Source organism: Ambystoma mexicanum, chromosome 9 (assembly GCF_040938575.1).
Source record: "Ambystoma mexicanum isolate Mex_15411 chromosome 9, UKY_AmexF1_1, whole genome shotgun sequence".
Lineage (NCBI taxonomy): Eukaryota > Metazoa > Chordata > Amphibia > Caudata > Ambystomatidae > Ambystoma > Ambystoma mexicanum.
Window position 1 is genome coordinate 12,792,665 of NC_090931.1, and position 20,780 is coordinate 12,813,444.

Here is a 20,780-nt window from a genome sequence, read left to right on the forward strand (position 1 = left end):
AAATAGCTAGGACACTGTAGTCATTGATTTATCACTGGTACATGTAGAGCAATACGGAGTTAGGTGAAAAAGATAGAATAGAGGAATAAAACAATGGTTAAAAAATACTCATAAAGGGGCAATTACTTTTAAACCCCTTCCAAAGCACAAAGTCTGAGGTAAAGAGGAATCTCTCAGGGAGCCAGGACAGCCTTGCACAATGTCAAGTAGAGCTGAAGATCTTCTTTGCAGGTAGGTAAAAAGTCTTGCACAATGTCTGTAGAAATTAGAACACTTGAAGGGCCACAAGCTGGGAGGCTTGTGAAGGGCAAAAGTTTAGCAACTCTGCAAGGCAACATACAGATCTCAACTGAGCGCAAATAAGGCTACACAACAAGAGGTAAGTTCTTTTAGACTGTACAGTACCTTTGGTTAGAAGAAATGGTTCCAGCTGGCTTCTGTTCCTCTGTGGCTCTGCAGATCCTGTTCTTCTTGGGCCTCAGTCGTGGGGACAAGAGGGAGGTCTTCTGGGGACTCCTGCAACATAACGGGACAGTCGGCAACAGAAAAGGACCAACTTCTATTCGGTGTCACTTTGAGGTTTCAGCTCCTCCTGTCTCAGCAAATGGCACTACTGCGGACTCTTGGCTGTCGAGATGGAATTTCCTTGCATCTGGGGTCCAGCACTCTGATATGGCTCAGGCTTGGTCAGTTTCTGCTTCTTAGGAGTCCGGGGGATCTTCCTGGAGCTCTTGGCCAACTTAAGTGATGCCCACAATCTAGTGTTCCTCTCCCTGGCTCTTCGGTTCCAGCAGCAGTGGAAATACAACCAGTTTCGAGAGACTGTCCAGACGGGTTTACTTTGTAATTGATTGGTCCTACCAACTCAAGGGGAGAAGTCGTCCTTACAGGGCTTCGCTAGTCTAGGCGAATTTGGAGATTCAGCACAGCAGCAGGGCTTCACTGGGCAAACCAACGGTCCAGGAGTTGCAGCAGGCGTGATTTCCAAGTTCTTCTTCGGATTCTTTCGTCCAGTGGTTGACTATCCTTCCAGCCAAAAAGCCTCGCCTTTTTATGCAGGCTTCTCCCATTCATTCCAGCATAGCTGCATACAGCAGGGTGGCTGTCCTTGCCAGACAGCCAGCTGGCCAATCACCTTTGGGTGCATTTCTGTAACCAAGGGGATTAAGCACAGGGAGTTTCAAGCACCTCCCTCACTTTCTGCCCCTGCCAGACATACTGGTGCCAGAGGCGGGCTTCACTTGTGAATCCCACCAAAGACGAAACAAACAAAGGTCCCAAACCTGGTTTGGCGCCTAGAGGAAATCTGAAGGACCTTCCTGACAAGAAATGACGAAAAAAGACCGGGCCATTTTGATGAAATGGGCACCCATGGGTGCCTTACAGTGGCTTTGAACGCAGCCTGCGTTAAAAACACACAATGGTAGTAAAAAGTAAACCACTGCCACCAGCCATTAATTGTAGGAAGGGTGATAAAAATGTTACATGAGAAACTAGACAAAGGGGATACTAAGTAACCCCTCCAGATCCCTATTGTAAGATAGTGTGCTGGGTCTAGAAAGTTACAAAATGTAAGTATAGTCAATTTCACTTCACTTCACTGCTCTTGGAAACAGTAGTTTCACCATGAGAAGGTATTTAAATTTCTGATGTTTGTTAATCTGCTTAGAATCACATGCTGTGCATAGGTCCGACATCCAGTGGTCACTGCGGAGTATTGCATTTTGTTTTTCGTAGTCGAAAAGGGGACGTCGACAAGGCGTGTCTGTAACACTATCCCTATAGTGACGTGCGTTGTACCCACAATCCCTCACGCGTCGAGGTCCCTCAGATTGTTTTTTTCCGCCCAGTTTCTGGTCGCCTTTCGCGGAGCTCCTAGAGAGACATTGCTATACTTACCACGGACCTCGGTCCTTTTGTCATAACTTAATATACTGGTAACGATCCCTCCCCCTCGACGTTAGCTGTGAAGCTGTTTCTCCGCCGAACTATTTTCGACGGAGAGGAAGAGCGGAGGAGATCCTTCGGCGCTGCCGAACACGTGGCCTGGCCTCGACGGCCAACTTACAGTAGGGAGAGTGGGGGTTAGAACTTTGTCTCTTCTCTTTGAGAATGTCTTTCTTTCTCCCTTTTCTTTCCCTTGGGGTTGTTATCGCCAGCTATTATTGCCTCAGCTATGGAGAGGACACCATTTAAGTTTTGCCCACGCTGCAGGGGCAAATATACTTGGAAAGATAAGCACAAGCTCTGTAATCGTTGCTTACCCCTTGATCACATAGAGAACAGCTGCGCAGCCTGCAAGCTCTTAAAACCCAGGACTCTTAAAGAACGTAGGGTTAAGAGGTGGGCAGACTACGCGATGTCGAAGTCAGTTTCCTCACCCGCTGCCGCTGTTACTGAAAGTGACGAGGAGTGCGATAACTCGACGTCCGTTACGGAAGTCATGAACCCCCAGAAGGAGCGCTCACGCTCCTCGTCGTCCGTCCCCGGCCCCGACGGGCTCGGCTCACGCCCTGCTTATGGGGATGAACACCCCGGCGACAAGGACGCACACAAACCCCATAAGGCTAAACACACTACCCACGGCTCTTCTTCGTCGAGAACGAAGGATCCATCAGCGCCGAAGGGGACGCAGGGCACTCCGGCGTCTACCGCAGACCGTAAAGGTCACAAGCCCCACCCGCAAACGCAGCAGCGACCAGCGATTGGGCTTCCATCTAACACGGGCGCTACCCCAAAAACATCCGACGCAACGCTCCATAGAGCGACCGTCGAGGTACAACGCGCAACGCACACAACGTCGACACCAAAGCCCTCGACGGACAAAATCGTGGCCGAGAGCCTAGCGAGAATTGTCGCCGAAGACGAACGTACGCGGACGACGAAACAAACGTCGAATACCGCGTCGAAAAGACACAAAAGTAGCCAGGAACTGCCCCCTTCTCCAAAGGACGCTTCCGAACTACCTGAAGGCTTTTCAGAAGGAGACGGGACCCTCTCGTCGACGCTGTGGGAGCGTTCGAAACAACTCGAAGGCGAAAACACTAATTTTCCCCCTCTAGATTATTCAGGGGTACCCCATGAGACCCTTGAAAGACTCCATTCTTGCATGGAGAAAATGGAAAGGTTTCTAGGAAACCAAGACCCACCCACTCACAAAAGACAAAGAGAATGGCCACAGGATGACCCTAGAGTCAAGATTCCTAGGCTGGTTGACCTCACTGAGGAGGAGCAATACCTCCAAGAAGATGAGGAGTGTTTGGGTGGAGAAGAAGAGGTAGAACTTGAGGAAGAGGGCTTCGAAGAAGATCCTTACACCACTCCTACAGGGTTTGAAGAGGATACAGCTACCTCGCAGCCCTGGCATTCACCGTCAGTGCAGCCTTGGCAATCCCCATCAGTACATTCAGACCCTGATGCCTTTCTCCCTTCCCCTCTCAAGGATTCACACGGTAACTCCTCTCCCATAGATGACCAACCTTCCCTCAATGCACTATTGCGCAAGGCAGCAGCGCATTTTGAGATTGATACAGGGGAAACTCTTCCAGACATCGACTTTGTAGAAAAAGTCATCAAAGAAAAAGCCCCTGTTAGCCAATCTATTCCTCTCCTGGCTTCTATTAAAAGAAGAATTTCTCCTTCCCTTACTAACCCAGCTCTAGTAAGAGGGGTCAACCCTAGAATAGAAAAGCTCTTCAGCCCTTCATCCTCTGACCCTTTATACATCAGAGGACACTCTATTCCAGACTCCCTTGTGGTTACCAACACAAGAAAAAGAGCAGGGGTGCCACTATCCACTAGTGAAGCACCTCCAGACAAAGAAGGCAAAAAACTCTACGCACTGGGGAAGAGAATCACGACCTCCGCCGCCTTCTCCACTAGAATTGCTAATAACAACTCTCTTTTAGCTAGCTACGCAGATGCACAGTGGAACAAGCTGCGCAGCGAAGCAGAGGAAGCACCTGAACCTCTGCGTTCTCGCCTGCTAGCTATAATATCAGAGGGCACACTGGTAAACCAGGGCATCGTTAAAAACTCCCTAGATGCAGCTGAGACGGCTGGCCGCTCCCTAGTTCAGGGAATACTTCTCAAGCGCCACGTTTGGCTACGCAATTCAGGTTTTAAGCCCGAAACCCAAGCCTCCCTCATAAATAAACCCATTGAACAGACGCATCTGTTTGGGAAAGCAGTAGATGAGGCCCTAGAACATGCTAAAAAAGAGTTTGATACCATCAAAACTCTTGATCAAATTTCTAGGCCCCCTAACAGGCGAGGCTATGGTAATAAACGCTCCTTTCGTGGCCAAAGACAGCAGCAGAACCAACAGCAACAATATTACTCTGGCTCCAACTGGCCCACCAACCAGGGTAACACCCAGTTTAGTCAAAGAGGCCAACGCCGTGGCAAAGGAAGAGGTCGTGGCTCCAGCCCCAGAGGTTCCACGCCCAATACCAGCAAATGACCCGAAAATTCGGGTCCCCTCCCATGCATCACCGGTCGGGGGCCGGCTAACATCGTTCCTTTCAGCATGGGAGGGAATCACGTCAGACCGTTGGGTATTATCCACCATAGCCCACGGATACTGCATCGAGTTCAACGGTTCCCCGAAGTACAAACCCCCACGGAACCGGCGCATGACACCGCAACACCTCTCCATTCTTCTTCAAGAAGTGGAAGAACTACTAAAGAAAGAAGCTATAGAGCCCGTCCCCCTATCACAGGTAACAGAAGGTATTTATTCAGTGTACTTCCTTGTACCCAAAAAGGACTTAACCATGCGCCCTGTATTAGATCTGCGCCCAGCGAACATATTTGTCAAACCCCAAAAGTTTCGTATGGTGACCTTACAGGAGGTAATCCCACTGTTATCACAAGGGGATTACATGACAACACTGGACATGAAAGATGCATACTTTCATATTTTAATGTTGCCATCGCACAGAAAATACCTCAGGTTCAAAATAGAGGACAAACACTACCAGTTCAGAGTACTACCCTTCGGGATAGCATCTGCACCAAGGGTATTCACGAAAGTACTGGCAGTGGCAGCGGCCCACCTGCGCAGATTATCCATCCCGGTATACCCTTACCTCGACGACTGGCTCATAACAGGGGATTCTTACGAAACATGCTTCTCCAATACCCAAAAGACCGTAGACCTTTTGTCCCAACTGGGCTTCTCCATCAACGAAAAGAAGTCCAGCTTAGACCCCAGCCAAACCAAACAATTCCTAGGGGCTCTAATTCGAACAAGGGACGGCCTCGTATTCCCCTCCAACGAGAGGGTCCAAAACATGCTGTTTCAAATTCCCCATTATGTAGCAGGCCGAGAGGTGACGGTACGCAAAGCAATGCGCTTGCTAGGGATGATGGCGTCATGTATTTATTTGGTACCTCACGCGCGCCTGCGCATGCGCCCAATGCAAGAGTGGCTCTACAGCCAGTGGTGTCAGGCCAGCGGACAATGGGACGATCTAGTGGTGGTCTCGCAGGCCTTGGTTCTCTCGCTACGGTGGTGGACAAAAGAAAACCTGTTATTAGGGAAAACTTTTGCCACACCCGCAGTGGAAGCCACTCTAACCACAGACGCATCCCTTACAGGATGGGGGGCTCACCTATCCCATCAAACGGCACACGGAGTGTGGACTCCGAGTTTAGCATCCAAGCATATAAACCTGCTGGAACTACTAGCGGTGTTCAAAGCACTGAAAGCCTTTCAGGAACACTTACAAGGAAAGACAGTGATGGTCCTCACAGACAGCACCACAGCCATGTACTACCTCAACAAGCAAGGGGGCACTCACTCTCCAGGACTGTCCAAGCTGTCCCAGAATATATGGAAGTGGGCTCTCAAACACAACATGTTCCTACTAGCACAACATGTACCAGGGGAACTCAATCTGCTAGCAGACAAACTCAGCAGAGACTTCCCCCTGCCCGAAGAGTACGAATGGCAATTGCACGAAGACATCGTCTTAGACATCTTCACGCAATGGGGATTCCCGGAAATAGACCTGTTCGCAACCCTGGAGAACTCACAATGCCAAAGTTACGCCTCCAGGTACCCCCAGAACCAGTCCAAAGGGAACGGTCTGTTGATTCAATGGTCAGGGAAATTTGTTTACGCCTTTCCCCCGACTCCCCTTCTCAACAAAGTGGTGCACAAGATGCACCAGGAGCAGGTTACCATGATACTAGTGGCCCCAATGTGGGCACGGCAACCTTGGTTCGCTCACTTGATGGAGATGTCCCTATCTCCTCCAGTGAAACTTCCCTGCCCGTACAACATGCTGTCACAAGACAAGGGCAGGACACTGCATCCATGCCCTCAGACCATGAACTTAGCAGCCTGGCTCCTGAGATCATAGAATTTGGACATTTACAACTCCCACAGAGATGTATGGACATCCTCAGGGAAGCCAGAAAACCTAATACTCGACACTGCTATTCTAGCAAATGGAAAAGATTCGTTATCTGGTGTAGAGGTACTAGCATCAACCCAGTTGACTGCTCTCCTACTGACATTATTCTATACTTGACCCATTTACTGGATTCAGGTTTAGTATTCAATTCCATTAAAGTCCACCTAGCGGCACTTTCTGCATACACCACTTCCCAACTTAAAGTGTCGTGGTGGAAGATACCAGTTATCAAAGCCTTCATGGAGGGGGTAAAAAGGATACACCCTCCGATAGCTAACCCAGCTCCCGGATGGGACTTAAATGTGGTACTTTCCAGACTCATGGGCCCTCCCTTCGAACCCATGCACAAGGCAACTCTTAAAGATATCACCCTTAAGACTGCTTTCCTAATAGCTATCACCTCCATTAGGAGAGTAAGTGAACTACAGGCTCTTTCTGTACTAGACCCCTTTGTAACAGTTCACAAAAATAAAGTGGTTCTACGCACACACCCAAGGTTTGCACCTAAATTCATCTCGAAATTTCATGTAAACCAAACTATAGAACTACCAACGTTCTTTCAAAACCCTTCCAGCTCGGGAGAAAAAAGTCTGCATACACTAGATGTACGCAGAGCTGTCATGTTCTACATGGAAAGAACCAGACCACTGAGAAAGACTAATCAGTTCTTTGTCTCGGTGGCAGCAGGAAGAGAAGGAGATGCGGTCTCAAAATCCACTATATCTAGATGGATTGTTCAATGCATCACTCTCTGTTACACTCTTGCTAAGAGAGAACTACCCTTCAAGCCAAGAGCACATTCCACTCGAGGCACTGGGGCTTCCATAGCATTCATTGCAAATGTTCCCCTTGAGTCCATCTGCAAAGCGGCTACCTGGAGTTCTGTGCACACCTTTACAAAACACTACTGTCTAGATGCACACTCTAGATCTGACTCCCAGGTGGGACAGGCAGTATTAAGACATCTTTTCTCTACTGTTCCTTCTCATAACCCACCGCCAACTCCGGGTACTGCTCGCTAGTCTATGCACAGCATGTGATTCTAAGCAGATTAACAAACATCAGAAGACAATGCATTACTTACCGTAAAAGCATTTCTGATGGTTGTATCTGCTTAGATTCACATGCGCCCACCCTTCCTCCCCGCTCGGATGGAAGGAACATAGACTTCCTTTATATCTCTCTTTTCTGTACTCACTCACGTCTATAAGGCTCCCTCAGGGCAGAAAAATACAAACAGAGGGACCTCGACGCGTGAGGGATTGTGGGTACAACGCACGTCACTATAGGGATAGTGTTACAGACACGCCTTGTCGACGTCCCCTTTTCGACTACGAAAAACAAAATGCAATACTCCGCAGTGACCACTGGATGTCGGACCTATGCACAGCATGTGAATCTAAGCAGATACAACCATCAGAAATGCTTTTACGGTAAGTAATGCATTGTCATTTGGGAAATCTAAGACTTCCCTGTGCCACTGCACTGAAGGTGCTGTGTGACAATGTAAAGATGATTCCTATGGAGTTTGTCAGACTCCAAAGTTAAAAAGAACACACATTAAATCACATAAAAATTACATGAGATAAAAAGTCCAGCAAAAGAGCTGGGGGTCTCTAAGCTAGAAGGGAATTGACACATTTCTGAGAATTCTCCCTAGCAGCTGCACAACGCCCTCTGCCGAAAGTTTTCCAAGGAAGCTGAAGCTTGACATTACATGTCAAAGATGAGGAATACGTTGGACACCATCCATTCGAAAATGAATTGGGGGGTTGGGAAATGAAGAAACGCAATACATTGAAAATGAACTACAGAACCCCCACAGTTGGAATCGAAGTGAAGGAAGGCTGTCCGAAATGCACACGTGGAGACTGCCGTGTCCACAAGGCCAGATTGTTCATGTTTTTTCAGTGAATTTTTAAGCCTTTATCCAAAGCAGCCAGCAGGATATATCACCCAGCACTCAATGCTGCAAGCTGCAACTTGCTACCCCAGGTTTGTTCACTGAACACCCAGTGTTCTATCCCAAAGCCAAGCAATGACTTAACACATACCAGCTGGCACCGCTCCTCTGGGATGCTGGAGAAGTTTTGCCCATGCCGTCAAGATACCTTGGATCCAAAGACCGGTGGAGGTAGAATTCTTCTCAGTAGTTCTGTCTGGGAAAGTGCCTGTGACTGGTTTTAAAATCTCCACTATCCCACCCTGATCTAAGCAAACTAAGGATGGCCCCTCAGCTAGGTAAACGGTGGTGAAGTCCCTCACAACACACTTACCCAGATGGGAAGGGGGTGGCATAAATGCAGAATAACAAGCTATTGGCAAGTTGGAGCATTCTATGTGCGCCTAGCATAGATGAGTCACTATACAAGTCTCTGCTGATGAACTGAGATGTCTTGGCCTTTGCAGCGTCTCTATTAAAGGTGAGCAACGTTTTCACCCGTGAAGCAAAAAGTGCAGAATCTGCACTGGAATCTGACACAGGAAACTTTGTGTGGGTTTTCCAGAACCGTGCAAGTTTTGCACAGTGCCACGAGAAACCTTGCATGTCTTTTTCCAATCCATACTAGATTTGTGCCTCGGCACGAGAAACTTCATGCAGGTCTCTTTCGTTACATGGTAATTTCGTACAGCATCATGAGAAACTGTGGATTTCCACGATCCGTGCTACTTTAGTGTTGTGGCAAGTGAAACCTTATGCAGGTCTTTTTTGAAACGTGTTAGGCTCCAGCAGCTGCACGAGAAACTTTGTACGGCTCGTTTTGGTTCTCGAGACTGCACTGGAAACTTTGCAGCACTCTTTTTGATGAATGGGGATTTGATGAATCGGGGATGGTGGATTGCATCAGACCCGTGGATGGTGGGATGGAATTTCACAATTTAGCCCAGCCCTAATCTCTAGTATGGGGCCCTAGAAGGTTAGCCCAACTGGAGCCAACCTGTTCACACTATTTCCCTATTGACAAGTATCTTGCTTCTCTTCTGGAAAAGCAGAGGTTTGTTGTCTGATTCAGAGGAGTGTCAAGTGGTGCTGGTGCAGAACTTTGGTCCTGCGTCACAGCAAGGCCGTCCATAAGTAGACTAGGTGAGTGGGTAAGAGGGTGTGCTTTAATCCCCTTCAGGTGGCACAGGAACCAGGTTGCTCAGTTTGCCGACATCATTGCTCTTTTATACCAGTCTCTGGAGTGATGGGTTCAGGATCCCAATGTTCAGTTGGGGGTTAATTTCATAAATTGGGAAAGGCCCCTCTTGTAACATCACGGATACCTCCATGTTCAGTTGGTGCAATACTCTCAGACAAAGCAGCACATGAATGCGCTGGAGAGCAAAGCCAGATTTCTGCCAATCATGACTATCCCCGCCTCTCTGGTGGTCCGTGTAAGAGCTGCGATGATCGGAAAATATGATTGTCATGTTTTACAGAATGTGTCTGCAGTAAATTCACCTAAATCCCTCTCCAGCCCCCAGCAGCTGATAGTTGAGATTTGGGAATGGGCCCACAGTAAGACTTGGGAATCTCAGCCAAGTAGTCCGCCTAGTGACTGAACAAGTAGATGCCGAGCAGATTATCAGTCCAATCACTGGTGGGAACCCAATCTGAAAGTAGCGAGAGCCTGCTTTTAGGAGTTGACAACCATCTGATAGACCGGTTTGCAACTTGCAATGCTAAATGCCATCAGTATGTAGAATGGATGTCCAGTGACCTGGTTCCTTTTGGGTGATGCACGAACAGTGCCTGTGCACGACCAAAGCAAAGGCATTGAAGCTGCTACCTTTTTTTGTTTCATACACATTTGACCAAATTCTGTGCGTGTCGGAATTGCTCCTCAATCCGATGGACTGTCAAGGGAGATCCTGGTCCTAAGACCTAATCACCCTAGCATTGTTTCCCCTCCTGTTTCTTCCTAAGGAGCCTGATCTGCACAGCCCACCAACTGGCCGGCTCTGAATTCCTTCCCACTATTGCTCAGGTTACCCTGGTTATTGTAAAAATTACTTTAGATCGCCTAGACTTCCGTATAATCATGAAATCATGTGAGCTGCAAAGAAGTGATCCATTGGATATCTGAACCAGTGATCCATTGGATGTCAGAACCTCAATAACTGACATTGTTTTTTAGGGTCCTCTGGTCAGGTATTTAAGAAGGCCACCCTGAAGTAGGTCCACTGGGTTTCCACAAATGTAATCCAAACTATGTCTGGCTTCACTCTTAGAAGGGGAAAGAGCACAGCTATGAAGGTGCAACCATACATAATGAAGCTGAATTTCCATAGTATTACTGAAAAAATACTCTTCCTGGTCGCTTACTAAGATGTAAAATCAGGGAAGTACTAAAACGGGTCTAAGAGACCCAATACTTCATTTGTACATTGAGTTTCATGAGTTATCAAAGGTTTGATCGCAGAAATCAACTGGACAAAGTGAATAGTTTGCTTGTAATTATGGTGAAAATGTATGATGTTTTTGGCAGTTAGAGACCAGCAGGCATGGTCTGAAGACCAAGTCTGCATCAACAGAGGATGTTAACTTCTGTTTGGCATCACAACTTTCCTTTGGCATGTAGGATTCAGCATCCACAGTTTGCTCCTTGCCCAATGCTCCCTAGAAGTACTTCTTATTGCATGGTCCCGTTTGTTCCTCCATTAGCAGTGTATGGTATCTCTTTCGGATCTCTCCTCTGGCAGTGGAATTTGGTGTTTGCTATAGTCTTACATGATGCTTACTGGGTTTGGTGCATTCTGTCAGCCCTATTCCCTTGAGCCTCAGTAGTTGCTCCCCACTCACATGATTGGGTTGACCGAAGCACTTTGTGGCCATTCTTAGTTGTTGAGTATGTTTTTCCGTTCCGGACTCTTCTTTATATCTTTTGTCCTGTTGATGACACGATGGACTCAATTTTTCCAGATGAGGGTCCTGACGCAGCAAGTGCTATAACAGAAATCTTGTGCATCATTGCCATTTGCAGATAGTACCTATAGTCTAGGGGTGTGTGTGTTTACTTCATTTTTCAAATGAAGTCGTTTTTGCTGCCTAAATACTGTCCCATGCCGGAGGAAAGACCTCAAAGGGTATGGAGGCAAAGGGACTATGGTTTTACGGGCACAGTAGTCACTACAGTGAGTAATGTACAGATTGGATAGAGAACTGACATACTCTCATTCCTCAAAGTTGGAGATGCTGCTTATTTGGAAACCTGCAAGACATTAAGTGAATTCTTCTACTTCGTGTCTTACAGGCTCCAATGGCTTGCAGCCCTGCCTATGGCAGGGTCATGGGCAATGTATCTGGTGCTACTAAGAACATGTGTTGAGTGTTCATTTGCTCTCAAACAACCAAAGAATTACATTTAAGACCCTTTCACTTACCTACAAATGCTACCACAATCAAGCACCCATATACCTCTGCGACAAAGTCAAACATTACTCTTCGGACCGACTGACTAGACCATCGCACTCTAATTGCCTCATCATACCTAGGTTCAAGCTCCAAAAGGCAGGTGGTAGGAGCTTCCCGGTACTACCAGCCAAAACCTGGAATGCCTTACCCCCGAGTATCGGACTAGAACCGTCCTACCACAAATTCCAAAAATCTGTCAAATCCTGGCTCCTCAGGAATGAAGATTAACTTCCTCCACTATCTCAGTTTCCCTATTGTATCTGTAGTTACGTTGTTTTATCCTGTAAATTCATACCTATGTAACTGTAATTTCGTACTTGTAAATGCCAAATGTATGTACAAATATTTTCTCTAACTTTGTAAATATGTAACCGTAAGAAATGTGCCCAGATGACTCGGGGCTAGGTGCGCTATATAAATAAAATACAATACAACATGCATTTAAACCATAGGTTCTGACTCTGGCAAAAGCTTGCTTTTACCAGCTCAGAATTGTGCAGCTTTTGGTTTTGAAGTTCTGTTACAGTAACTTTTTTTTTACTTGGTGGACACGCTATTTCAAGGATCTATGAAGTATTTATGGAGCGAGACTCGAGGGCAGAATTGAAGAGCAAGGAGAAGTGGGAAACTGAATTGAGCAAGAGATCCGAAGATAGAATGGAGTTCCATATTAATATATAAATGAAACCAGAGTATGGGAAAGGGTGCTAAGGGATTATAAACAATAATTGGGCATGGACATCCAACAGTGGATTGCGTTGACTGTGATCCTTTTCAACTCTGACATGGGCGGAGTAAAAAAGCAAAACGAAGCACAAGAGGCAGACTATGAAGTAATGGATATAACAAACTAGAATGTATGCACAGGTGGGGCGTGGGGGGGGGGAGTTGGGATATTTACAGGGATTGTTCAATATGCGATTGATATGCAATTCAACATGTAATTAAGTAGTTTTGTAGTTGGTTTTCACAAAATAATTTACTTAATGTTTGACCCCTTCGTGTGCAGCTGGAGGATGGCGGCAGCCTGGTTGGTCGCTGGCATACAGTGCGTGTCCCTGGGAGTGAACATGAACACCGAATTACAGAACTGGAGCCCTTGAGCCTGTATGAAGTCTTGATGGTAGCAAGAAATGCTGCAGGAGAAGGCCAGCCTGCTATGCTTACTTTCCGTACCAGCAAAGGTATGGCTCAAACCTTTTGGCAGTTTTGGGAATAACACATTACTGAACAAGAGTTTCTTTGAGTTGGAGAAAATTCCTATTACAATGGGTGTACTTTGCAAAACCTATAGGCATTTTCTTTCCAGATTAAATGTCTTGGATTATGTATTCCTCCAGCGTTGGTATTTGTCATGGATTCACATGCTGTGAATGTTCCCCGTCAGGCTGGTAATCCCAGCCTGGCGACTTGGAATACTCACAGCAGGTGAATCCATGAAAGAAACCAACGCTGGAGAAATGGAGTTACAGGTAAGAAACTACTCCCTTATTGCTTATTTGTAATGCGCACGGTACAGCAAGAATTGTTTCACGGCGCATATAGCAAATTGATTGCAATGAATCCGTTTTTCCAAGGACTGAGATTCACCAAATGCTAAATTATTTTTAAATACCAATCGCCTGCAATGAATTACGCCTTTTTAAAAAACTCCCTCTACACCAAAGCTTCATGACTTCCACTGGGCCACCTTATTGATCATCTTTCAGCACTGGTTCAACCTTGGACGGTGTGCACAGCAAAACACCAGTGTAATTTTAAATGGTGAAATGTACCTACATGAGGAGAGGTGGGGGCGGGGGGTTATACCTATACCAATAAATCATCCTGGCTGTGTATCCTAGCACTCACCGTACTGTGGGCATAATTACATTTGATCACATGAAAATACAGATCTATTTCTGTGTGATTGTTAGGGGGAAGATTAAAATACATGTACCTGAAATTTCCTGGAATGAAAGAATCCATGTTAATGTTTGTTTGAGAATTTGTAATATGTGACTGATTCCACTGACTCTTTTTTGTGACTTTCCTTACTGGCTCAGAACGTGTTTCCCATCAGTGTGATCCCATCCTGAGTTTCCTTGGTGATTTAGATCTGTGGGTGACCCTGAAAGTCCCGGAGACTCACAGGTTTGCTGCCCAATAGGTTCCCTGTAATCTTTTCCCAAGCCGATTGCCCTGGTGGTCTAGTGTTGGGTAAGATTTTCATAGCAATGATAAATCTTCCTGACCTATGTCAACTCCAGAACTTTTTTGCTTTACTGGTGGAATATTTGTCCTATACCTCAGTGCGTGGGAACCTTATTCCACACTCAGAATCTTTTATTCTTTCATGGGTGTCATTTTTAAGACTCTCCATAGTGTCTTTTTAATTGTATCCTCTGACATATCTTTCGGTGCATATCTTTTTTTATTGTTGCAGGGTTGCGCTTGAGGCTCCCCTTTAACAAAGAAACCTTGTGTGTAAGAGTTTATTTGAATACTCGTCACTGTGAATCTCTGTGTAACTCCCCTACCGCTCACATTGACACCTCCTGAGATGAGCCTTGCTGCTCAATCACGCTACCAACCTGTGTGGTTTGCCAGGAGGTTAGGGTTGTTGTAGTGCACCCAAAGGGTACTGCATACAATCTTGCCTAACAGCCGTTCTAACAAAGTAGATGTAAGTTTAATTTACTCACCTGTGAATTGGTTGTGCTTCTTCCCAAAAGCAATGCTGATGATTTCACTTAACTATATCTTTCCGATTATTAGTGTAATTTCACCAACTGGGTTTTGCTTTCCCTGGTCTGTTTTTATACAGATTCTAAAACCGTCTCGGGTGTATACCTACCTTTAAGTTGCTGATGGCTCCTTTCAAAAGTGTATATTTTTTTTGCTTGCCTTGAGTTATCTGTGTGCCACCCTAAAATAGTTATTGCTTACCTCAATCTGTGTTAAACCGATCTGAAAAGCAACTGTTATAGTATATTAGACCAAAGGGTTTTACTCAACTAGAATAACTGTTATCCTGAATAACTATGGGTTTTTACTGTTCCTTTAATGAGTGTTCCACTATTCAGAAAAGTCTATTTGCAAGTTGGTTTGTGATTTTCTTTGTTGAGCGTCACTGCATAACCGACAGGGTCTACTACCCTGTATTACAGAAAGTAATCTAAAAGTAACTTATGGTTTTACTCCAAGAATAGGTTTGACCTCTACTGAATGTGTATGAAGAGGTTTGACTTCCCTAGAATTACTGTTGGGTATTTGAAAGTGGTTTATGTTTTGGTATGTGTACCTTCAAGCTTAGTGGTGTGTTTTTATAAATGTTTGACTCTATGACCAGTACTTAACCCACGACTAAACATGGCCTACTTATATGTATAACCTTATATTTTTTGTAATACTATTTTATTTATTTATTACATTTGTTATATGCCCAGACCCTGCAGTTAAAGACATGGGCAAAATACAATCTTAGTAATGAACACAGCATTTGGACAGAGGATACAAGTTACATTTCTATATAATATACATTTGGAGATGAGCATTAATATACAGTGCTGTGCAGGGTTGGCAAGGGAAGTGATGTACTAGGGAGTAACTAAAACTGGTTAAATAACAATGTTTTGAGTAGTTTTTTAAAGAGTGGGAAGGACGTTTCGTTCTTGATATTTATAGGTAAGGCATTCCAGTGCCTGGGAGCGAGGACTTTGAAGCTGCTATGCTACCTCCTGCTTTTTCTCTTTTATGACGTGGGAGTTCAAGGTTTTCTCTGTTATTAGATCTGAGGAGTCTGGTATGGGTTGTCTTGGTGACTGTGTTAATGAGTTATTTAGGGGCTTTATTGGTGATGCATTTATGGGAAATGCTGAGGGTTTTGAAGAGTATTCTGGCTTTGATGGGGAGCCAATGATTTTGTCTCCTAATATTGGAGATGTGATCTGATTTTTTTTATGCCTAAAGCAGCTCGGAGGACTTTGTTTTGCATAAGTTGGAGTTTGTAAAGGTTGGTATTGGAGGTGCCTAGGAAGGGAATAGTTTCTTACCTGTAACTCCATTTCTCCAGCATTGGTATCTTTCATGGATTCACATGCTTAGAATATTCCCCGTCGTCAGGCTGGGAACCCAGGCGGGAAATATTATAAGCATGTGAATCCATGAAAGATCCAATGCTGGAGAAGCGGACGTTACAATAGTCAAGTTTAGATGGTATGAGTGCTGTTGCTAGTGTAATGCAGTTTTCCGGTGTCAGGAATTTACGGCTGAGAGAGATAAGTTTGGCTGTGTATGCGGTAGAGGATGCTAGCGTGTTTACTTGCTTGGACAGGGTAAGTGTTGGATCAAAGTAAACCCCTAGTGTTTTTACTTGTTTTAGAAATGGGATAGTGGTGCCGTCGATGCAGAATGCTGTGTAAACGGGCTGTAAGGATGCGATCTTGGAAGGTGATCCTGGAATGAGCAGCTCTGTTTTGTCATTGAGGCATAAACTGTTACTGGCCATCCAGTTTTGGATTATTAAATAAATCTTTTTAATAAGTATGGAATCTTGCTCATGGTTTCCTATTAGAGGGATAAGGATTTGAGTGTCATCTGCGAAGTTGGCGTAGATGACACCCATGGCATCAGTGCTGCGAAGAGCAGCTTAGTGTAGGCATTGTACAGGGTGGGGGAGAGGCAGGAGCCTTGAGGAACACCTAATGGGACTGTTATGGAATCTGCTGCTACTTTACCAATGGCTACTCTTGAGGTCCTGTCTGCAAGAAAGGATTTAATCCAATCTGTGGCATGGTTGGATAGGTTGAAGTTATTGTTTAGAGTGGCACAGAGTTTGTCGTGGTCGACCAGGTTGAAGGCCGTGGAGAGGTCAAGGAGCATATGTAGGCAGAGTTTGCCCGATTCTCTGGTGGCATCCATTTGGATATTCAGATCGAGTAGGGCTGGTTGCCTGCTGTGGTTGGGGCGGAACCCTGATTGTTGGTCTCCTGATTGTCGGTTTCCTAGTAGTTGGTGGTGTTCTAGGTGTTTTTGAATTTGCAAGTAGGCTATTTTGTCGATGATTTTCAGGACAAAAGGGATGGTGGTTATGGGTCGGTAGTTGGTGGGGATTGAGGGGTCCAGGGTCGGTTTTTTGAGGAGTGGTGTTACCCAAGCTTTTTTAATGCTTGTGGGGACTGTATTGGAGTAAAGGAGGCGTTGATAAATTCAGTTATGACTGGTGATAGGGTGTGGGCGCAGAGTTTGACTAGATGTGAAGGGAATTGGTCTTCTTTGCAGTTGGAAGCTTCTTTGTTGGTGACGGGTGAATTGAAAAGGGGAGCCTGTGGGAATGATGGGGATGTTTAGTGCTTATAGTGGGAAGCGTTTTTTCGGCAAGGATCGTTTTTTACTGTCAAGCTTCTTTTGTAGCAGCATCATTTTGGAGGCCAGTGCATCTTGTATCGTGGTGCACCACGTGTTACTGGCATTGTGGGGTGCTGTCACTTGGCATGGGTTCTCAAGCGCTCTGAGAATGGAAAACAATTATTTGCTGTCAGAGCTGCCATTGGTTATACGCTTATTAAGCGCATTGGCTTTGAGAGAATATGGCTGATTTGTATTTTTTGTTAGCTGTTATGAAAGCCTTAGCTGATTCATTGGTATTGGTTTTCCTATGTAGATGTTCAAGTGATCTTTTAGTACGCCTGAGGGATACTAGTTCTTCGTCAAACCAGAAACAAGAGCGTTTGTCGGGTTCCGATTTTTGGTGGTAATAGGTGCGAGTGAGACTTTGTTGATAGTCTGCTAAATAAGCAGGTTTGTTCGTATTGGGCGTGACCTTGGCTAGGGCCAAATGTAGAATGGGGAAAAGGTTATCTGCAGTGAGTATTTTTGATGTTTCTGGCTTTGAAGGTGTCTGGTCGGGTCGGTATTTTTGTGTTCCAGGGTAAATGTGATGCTGAAGTGGTCTGACCATTCTATGGGGAGGATGGACTCTATGGTAACATAGGAGTTGAGAGAGAGGGGATCCAGACCAGCGTTCTACCTTTGGAATGTGTAGGTTCATTTATCAGCTGGGTGAAGTTCATATCTGACATGGCTGTGTGAAAGGAGGCAGCGTCCGTGTCAAGTGGTTTGCTGTAACCTAGATTGATATCCCCTTGGATGATGCATTTTGTCTTGGGTTTGATGAAGGGCGTAACCAGTAGAAGGATGTCTAGGTTAGGGTGACTGGTTTTGTTAGTTGACCCATGTACTATTAGGAAATTGGTTGTGGTTTTGGGGTGAATTTGGCTAGTAAGAGTTCATAGCCCTGTACTTGCTCCATGGGCACTCTCTGAATTGCAGCGTTGTTCTGGCTATTAGGGCAATTCCGCTCCTTGCTGTTCCTGTCTGTTCTAAGGATGCTGTACCCTGGGGATATGGCAATGGCTAGAAGGGGGATTGCGGCAGGGTGTAGCCAGGTTTTGGTGACTGCTATTATGTCGAGTTGTTGATCCACGATGAGATTGTGGATTTCTATGGCATGGGCACATAGAGATCGGGAATTGATGAGAGCGCCTCTGATCATTATGGATCGAGGAGGGTGGGGGGAGGTAGTGTGTTCCTAGGTTAGGAGGCTGAGTGATGTTATGGCATCTGTGGCTCATTTAGATTGTTTTTTGGATAGATCTTTGAGTGATTTGTTTGTTGGACTGACCATAGATTTGGTGCTGGTGTTTTTAGTGAGAGGGTCTGGGAGCTTGGTAATAGGAACTGGTTCTGGCTCGAAGTCTCTTTAGTCTAGTAATACCCATTGAGGGCATAGTTGGGTGGCTGGTTTTATTGCAGGGGGTGGAATAGTATAGGGTTGTGGCTAGGAGTGGTAGGACCATAAGGGTTGATGTCATTAGTGTTAGCGATGTTGTGTATTCTTGTAGGTAAGAATTGGGGGAGGGATGGTAGAAATGGGGTGGGGCAGGGAATGGGGTTGTGTCGTCCTGTGCATGGTCAGTGTGGGGCATTATGCAAAATGGGAACATGATAATGGTTAGGAATACTAAGATTCTTGGTCATGTATACTTGGAACGATGCAGGTGGTTAATACAATCGATAGGTAGATTAGCTTTATCACTTAGGTAGTACGAAACTTAGTTGCTGGCTTACTCAATTGTACAGACTTTGGGTACAACTGGTACCAACTGGCACCAACTGGCATATAGTGAGGTTTCAGACTTTAAGCAGATTAACAATATGATAAAGCAGTGAAGGCTGCCAATTACCTATGATGAGGCAGAGTCTAGGGTCATAATGGCAACAGTAGTGATCGCCATCATAATTGTCAACATTCAGTATTTGGATGAACAAGCCATAAGTGTAGGTACATCTCTATGCAGTGGTGGGATACAGCATTACTGTTTGTCTAGGCAACCTAAATAATGACAATTATTGGCAGATTAAATCATTTTAAACATTCACAGTGTGCAAGGCTAAAAAACATAAATCCAGCTGGAGACTGCCGAAAAGAGGTGCGGGTAGTGTTGATGGTGGTTCAAGGCTAGCTTAGGCTAGAGGTGCTTAGAAAGTCCATGAGGCTACTACAATTGGGGCAACATAAGGCAATCGGATATTGCAACTATAAGACATTCATAGTAAACAGGTCAGAAATATAATGTCAATCAGAGTTGGAGAGGTCACAAATACATAGTAGGTTCAGGTTATGAGATTTGGCAATTTCAGCCGTAGCCATTGGGGTGGACTGGGAATCAACATTGCATGTTATTTACAGTCGTATCTAGGGTGTGGGCGGCTTACCAGCATCTATGCGTCTACCTGGGTGGCTGATGCTAGTAGGGCAGGGTTCCTGGCCCCGGCCTCGTTTGCCTCGAGACAGGCTCCAAACAGGAAGGGATCCTTGTAGTGAGGATCCTTTGGGTGAGGGCTGGTGTTCGCCAGCCGACACGTAATTGGCCTGATGTAGTTAGAATTGGCCAATGAACACTCATATCGGTCATGTGGTAGGAAGGAAGGCAGTGAGAGGGCCGGCGGCCATCTTGGATCGGGAACACCTCGTGTGTTCAATCGTGGTTCCGAGGAAGAGCTCAAATCATCCTTTAAAGCTCAAAAAGAACGCAGACTGTCCATTTCTGTGCAAAGCCTGCAATTGTAGGGGTGATTAATGTGAAAATCAATTAAGGGAATATCAGATCCGCGGGATGCTGGTAAATAGGCAGTGCGTCTACCTTGGTTCAAATGGACTTTGTAGAAGGACTGGCCCACTGCTCCTGCAGCGGTGAAGGCTCCAGCACCTCTGGCGTCCTGTGTGCATTGAAGTGCAGGCTCCAGACAGGAAGAGAACCTTGTAGTGAGGAGCCTTTGGGTGAGGGCCGGCGTTCGCCTGCCGGCGCGTGATTGGCCTGATGTATTTAGAATTGGCCAATGGAGACATTCGTATCAGTCATGTGGTAGGAAGGAAGGCAGTGAGAGGGCCGGCATTCTGTGTTTCTATTGAATCCTTAGTGTACCACAGGTCCCTTGTACCTTCCTGCAGCCCTCTCTCCCATCTCAAATAAGCCTGGCTGCTCTGTCTATTCTACCATATACTCTGGTGGGACAGCCTTGTACTAAGAGTGGAGTCTTGTACTGTCTCAGTTGAATGGTTTTGCTAAGCCCTTAGTTGGACTTTAGAAAAACTGTCCTAACAGTCTTTGAGTAACACACTGGCTGGTTCTTTGGGTACTTTTAGTAGACGCCATGCTGCTGCAGCCATTGTGTGTTCCTTGGAACAGATCTGTGATCACTGTGCCGGACGTAATTCCGCTGATGAAGATGAAGACTCAGTGCAGTGATCGGATAGATCACTTTTGCCCGCATGCCCTGGCCTGCAATCCTCCAACCCGCACCCCCCACTTACCTTTACTGCAGTGCACTTCTGTGTGCGCCAACCACATGGCTGAAGCCCGCCAAAGGCAAAATGCACAAGGGACTCAAACCTGATTCAAACAATAGAGTAACAA

General features: G+C 45.8%; 1 protein-coding gene across 5 annotated transcripts in view; it reads left to right on the top strand.

The window, feature by feature from the left end:
• The window catches only part of CDON (cell adhesion associated, oncogene regulated), a 668,575-nt gene that overhangs the window by 392,725 nt on the left and 255,070 nt on the right, over positions 1-20,780 (top strand). For all 5 annotated transcript variants that reach the window (XM_069614078.1, XM_069614075.1, XM_069614076.1 and 2 more), the window contains exon 10: positions 12,830-13,004. In XM_069614078.1, the coding sequence (XP_069470179.1) occupies positions 12,830-13,004 (175 nt within the window). The remainder of the gene's footprint in view (positions 1-12,829; positions 13,005-20,780) is intronic.